The sequence below is a fragment of the Beta vulgaris genome, chromosome 8, assembly GCF_026745355.1.
Source record: "Beta vulgaris subsp. vulgaris cultivar EL10 chromosome 8, EL10.2, whole genome shotgun sequence".
NCBI lineage: Eukaryota > Viridiplantae > Streptophyta > Magnoliopsida > Caryophyllales > Amaranthaceae > Beta > Beta vulgaris.
Window position 1 is genome coordinate 56,840,455 of NC_079209.1, and position 5,120 is coordinate 56,845,574.

General features: G+C 31.5%; 1 protein-coding gene across 1 annotated transcript; it reads right to left on the reverse strand.

The window, feature by feature from the left end:
• Window positions 1-664: 664 nt before the first annotated feature.
• Window positions 665-1,607, reverse strand: LOC104902075 (auxin-binding protein ABP19a). The gene has a single exon (XM_010689740.3). It carries the CDS (start codon window positions 1,518-1,520, stop codon window positions 891-893), a length of 630 nt encoding a protein of 209 aa, XP_010688042.2. The 5' UTR covers window positions 1,521-1,607; the 3' UTR covers window positions 665-890.
• Between the last annotated feature and the right edge of the window lie 3,513 nt (window positions 1,608-5,120).

The following is a 5,120-nucleotide window of genomic DNA, read 5'->3' on the forward strand; positions in this document are numbered from 1 at the left end:
ACCCACTTTAACTTATCAATCTTCTAAAACTATGAGCAAGTATCTTGATCAAATTGAGAGAGTAATAGATATTTAAAAATATAACGATCAATTTATGTACTAACAATTATGATAGTTAAATTGTTGCAAATATTATTGTATGACCATTAGAGTGTATATGTATGGTTTGGATACATAAATTGATACTTAATTCATGATTTTACATAAAGATATTTAATAATGGTTCAATCGGTGCAGTCCTAATTAATACCCGTTTAAATTGAGACATTGAGTAATTTAATTATATACTTCTTCCGTTTCACAAATAGATGACACAGTTTGACTCCTGTACTATTCACACATTCTTTTGACTGTGTTTTGTGAATTTTACGTAAAGATCGAAAAATTATAGTCATATAGGATGTTATATTCGTCTCGATCGATATATATTTTCAGAATATCAACTTTTTGTAATTTTCACATGTAGAAAATTATATACATTAATTGCTAAAGTTATGTGTTGGCAAACGTATCCAGAAAATGTTTTAAGTATTTTGAAACATGTGAATTGTGAAGTATTTTATTTTTGGTACCTAGAAATCTAATACATATTAGGAAAGGTATCAGTCTTCGCAAATATTCTAAAAAGGTATATGCAAGTGCTCTTTCAAAAATAAAAATAAAGTATGTGCAAGTGCAGCTTTGAGTTTCAGAAGGCACCAATTTATCTATTGAAACAATCGAAGTCGACAACACAATGTTCAAATGGACTCTTTGATAATACAGCTATATATAATATGCTCTTACGCATTTATCATATAGAAAAATAACAGCCAACATTGCTAGAAAGAGATTATTATTAGTTTATTACAGATATAAAATATGAATGAGATTTATATCTAATTAACAATTTAATTAGTGCCACCAAAGAGATTCTTGAGCTTTGTTACTTGTGCAGGGTCAAGCAAAGTGATCTTCTGAACCAAATCCGAGGGCATGTTGTTTCGGAAGAGAGCAGTGTCAATTAATTGAACACCAGGATTCTCACTTGAAAAGGTTGCATACGCAAGAACTGGGGTTGATCCTACATTTATCGCGAAATGGATTAATGTTGGTGGGAAGATCATGATGTCTCCCTTATTTAGAGTTTTATAAAATGGGGTGTTGAATGAGTCGATAAATCCAGCAACTATCGTTCCTTCTACTAAGGTGAATAATTCCGGCACACGATGAGTGTGGATCGGGAAATATCCACCTACTTCCATATCTACTCGTACTATAGAAAGGCCCATACCATTTAAACCCGGGAATTGAGCAGTGAATGCATTATTTCCACCGAATTTGAAAAGGTTTGTAGTGTTAGCTGCAACCCTCAAACCAGAATAAACAAAATCATCTACCGTGACCTTTGCAGGATCCTTACATGAGTACCCTGCCGGTCCACTTGGTAGGCTTAGATCTCCAACACAATAATTGGAAACCGTGTTAGCGAAAGAGAGAGAAATTAGTAGAGAAAAGGTGAGGAAGATAGGAAAAATCATTTTTGAAATTCCAGTTAATTAGAGTTGGCTAGTTGTATTTGTATATGGGAAATGCTAACGAGTAACAAAGGGTGTTTGATAATGTTTTTGGTTAATTACTTGCATTTTCTTCAAGGGGTTTAGCTAGCCTTTTATAGTGGTGTAACTTGTTGACTTTTCCAGCGTGGCAAGGGGATGAGGTTGACATTTGACAAGATGATGTCAAGATGTGATGTCCATATGATGTTGATAAAAAAAATCATGTGGGATCCTTTTCCCACTATACTCCTTTAGTAATATCTAATTTTTTTTATTACTAATTGATGCTTATTTTAGTGTTCCAAAACATGATTTACATGACTTATATGAAAAATGCTAAATATTAAATTACTCCCTCCGTTTCAAAATATAAGGCACACACGATGTTCAGGTCGAACGTTGACCGTTAATTAATCTTAATTTACATGGATAAAAAATTTAAAAAATTAATGTTATTATAATATTTTTCATGACGAATCCAACGGTATAATTTTTATAATTTTTATTATTTATCATATCATGATGGATATTTGTGGTCAAAGTATTTTTTTGTAAAACGTAAATGCCTTATATTTTGAAACGGAGGAAGTAGCTATCTAAATGTGAAATATCAGTAAATTTTTTAACATTATTTCATGTGAACAATGTTAATGGATAGAATTGTAATCTAATCTAATTCAAACCAAAATCAAAATCTAATCTAATCTAATATGAACTAAATCAAAATCAAGATCATATCATATCATGTCATGCCATATTATACCATATATAATTACTATATCTTTATTATATAAGCCAAGGGAGGAGGTGTGGTGTTCTCTTTTGAAGTGATCGACTAAAATACCCTTTAATAATTTAAAATAATATTTTTTTTATATAAAAAATTGAAAAATGAGAATCAATAAAACTTGCCATATGAATGGAATATGCAATACCATTAATAACTTGACAAACTAGATTGACACAATCAGTTCACGAAATCAATCATAATCTTCAACCAAAAATAGCTAGCAACATATCGTGATAAAATAATATTTCATATTTACAAAGTTCAAACAATATGGTTTATTAACATCTATAATTGTTAAAGAACTATACTAGAGTCGCTGGAAAGAAAATTATTAAATCATCGACCAAATTTTACAGTGACGGTATCGAACAGTTAAAAATCATTCACCTTTAATTTAAAAAGATAATAACATCTACAAAAGAACCTCAATAATTTACATCACTATTAAAATAATTTTAGATGAAAAAAACATGTCCATTTGTATATAACTACATAAGATTGTCGACGCACGCATCGCGTGCATATGCAACTAGTAATGTGGAGTTCTAGCGCACAAATTCGCAACATCTGGCGTCATATTGTCATGTTTATTAGATGTCATGCTATTATTTTAAAAAATAAATAAATAGAGTTCCAAATCAATAAAAAAAAATCATATATCTCTGTTATATAAGGGAAGGGGGAAAGAAGATGGTGTCCCCGTTTAAAAATACTAAATTATCCTTAATGATCTAATGAAAAAAAAATTACAAAAGGAAACAATTTAAAAAGGAAACAATTTCAGATTCCTTTTCCATTTCAACTTTGCATTTTAAGTGGATATAAGACACTATTTTAAAATTGACGCACGCATCGCTAATCTGAGAAGAGTTTGATATGACTAGGACACATATTATGGAATCCGATTATTTGTTCTTGAAAAATAAGAATTCATAGGTGAACTAAAGTATAAGGAAAAATAAGAATTCATGGGTCAACTAAAGTAACTCTTAAAAGAAATCATCAATTACTAATTTCTATTATATAAGCCGAGGGGGAGCTATGGTACTGTCCCCCTTTGGAAATACTTTTTAACCCTTCATTCAATAAAAAATATTATTTATTAAGATTTCGAGATTTTCCTCAATCATAATCCTCCCTAATTTAAAATTTGTATATCAAAGGAAGTTCAAAGTAGATAAAATAAACTTTCATAAAAATATGTGTAGTGAAAGAAAAAGTTTATGATTGAAGAACAAATTAACATAACTAAAATAGTTTTCAAATCAATTACAAAATCAAAGACATAAAATTTTAATTTTACCTTAACTTTGAAATGCAATAATAATACCAACATCCATTAACAAGTAATAAAAATACCTAGATTACAACTCCTTCATTTGGACCAGTTATATTAAAACGTGTGTTTCGACATTTTCTGGGCATTTTTGGCCAAAATGCTATTTACAAAAGTTGTTCATATTAAAATTCTACTTGGGATATGCACAAGAATCGTCCAATTTGAATTACAAATGAGGAAGTTATGGTCATTTTAAGTTCTGTAGGAAAATTTTATTTGGTGGGACAGTTTCGATTTTTAGTAGAAGTTGTGGTTATATTCCAAATTTTTCAAAGAAATGTTTCAAACAGTGTTTTAAGGATGAAATCATCATTTTGAATGTTTCAAAGGTTAAATGACAATTAGGTAAAATAGTGATAAGTTCTTTATCAAGAATTATTTAGTTTACTCCCAAAATTTAATTGAACTTGATTGACTTCACTAGCTAGTGGAAAAAAACGGAAGGGCTACGATCAAAACAGGCCTAAGGGCTGCGTTTTTGGCCAACAACCCTTTTTGTAGCAGCCCTTCACTTTAAACCGCAACCCTTCACAACGAATGGCTGCGTTTTAGGCCCAAAACTTGGAAGGGTTGCGTTTTAGGCCCAAAACCGCAACCCTTCCATATTGGAAGGGCTGCGGTTTTAGGCCTAAAATGCAGCCCTTCTTGTACAAAGGGCCGCGGTTTTGACCATAACCGCAACTCTTTTGACCCAAAAAAAATAAAATAAAAAATCGGCAATTTTTTACTCTTAAATATATCAAGAAATTTACAACAGGAAAAATCAAAAAACGAATCAACAAACAAACAAAACGAAATTATTTATTAACAATCAACAAGAACAACAAATTACAATTTACAGTAAAAAAAAAAGAACGAACGAAATTATATATCAACAAGAACGAACGAAATTACATATCATGAACAGTCGAAATTTACAGTAAGAAAAATGAAAGAAAATGAAAAAAAAACGAATATGAAAAAAACGAATGAAAATGAAAAAACAAATGAAAATGAAAAAAAAACGAACAAAAAATGAAAAAAGCGATCGGAAATTCAAAAGAGAAAAAATTATAGATCTGAAATTACATGAACATTAATCAAAACAAAGATCAAGAAATTATAGAATCAAAACAAAGATCAAGAAATTATAGATCTGAAAAAGAAAAATTATCACCGACGACGCCGGCGGCTTAAGCGGAGCTCGACGACAAGGAAGAGATGAGCGGAGTTCGACCGACGGAAAGGAAACCCCATCGAAGCAGTAGCATCCACGAATGCAATTTCCTTCCATAATGTTCGAATGTCAGAAGGAGTTCGACCGACCGACGACGCCGGTTGTAGCAGGAGCACGATAAAGTCGCCGGTTTGAGGAGGAGGACGGGGATAGAAGGGCTGGCCTGCTCGTGATAATTTTTCGTCACAGTGGTGAGGCCGTCAGGAGGTGGAGGGCGTCGCGAGTGGTGGTTGCTGC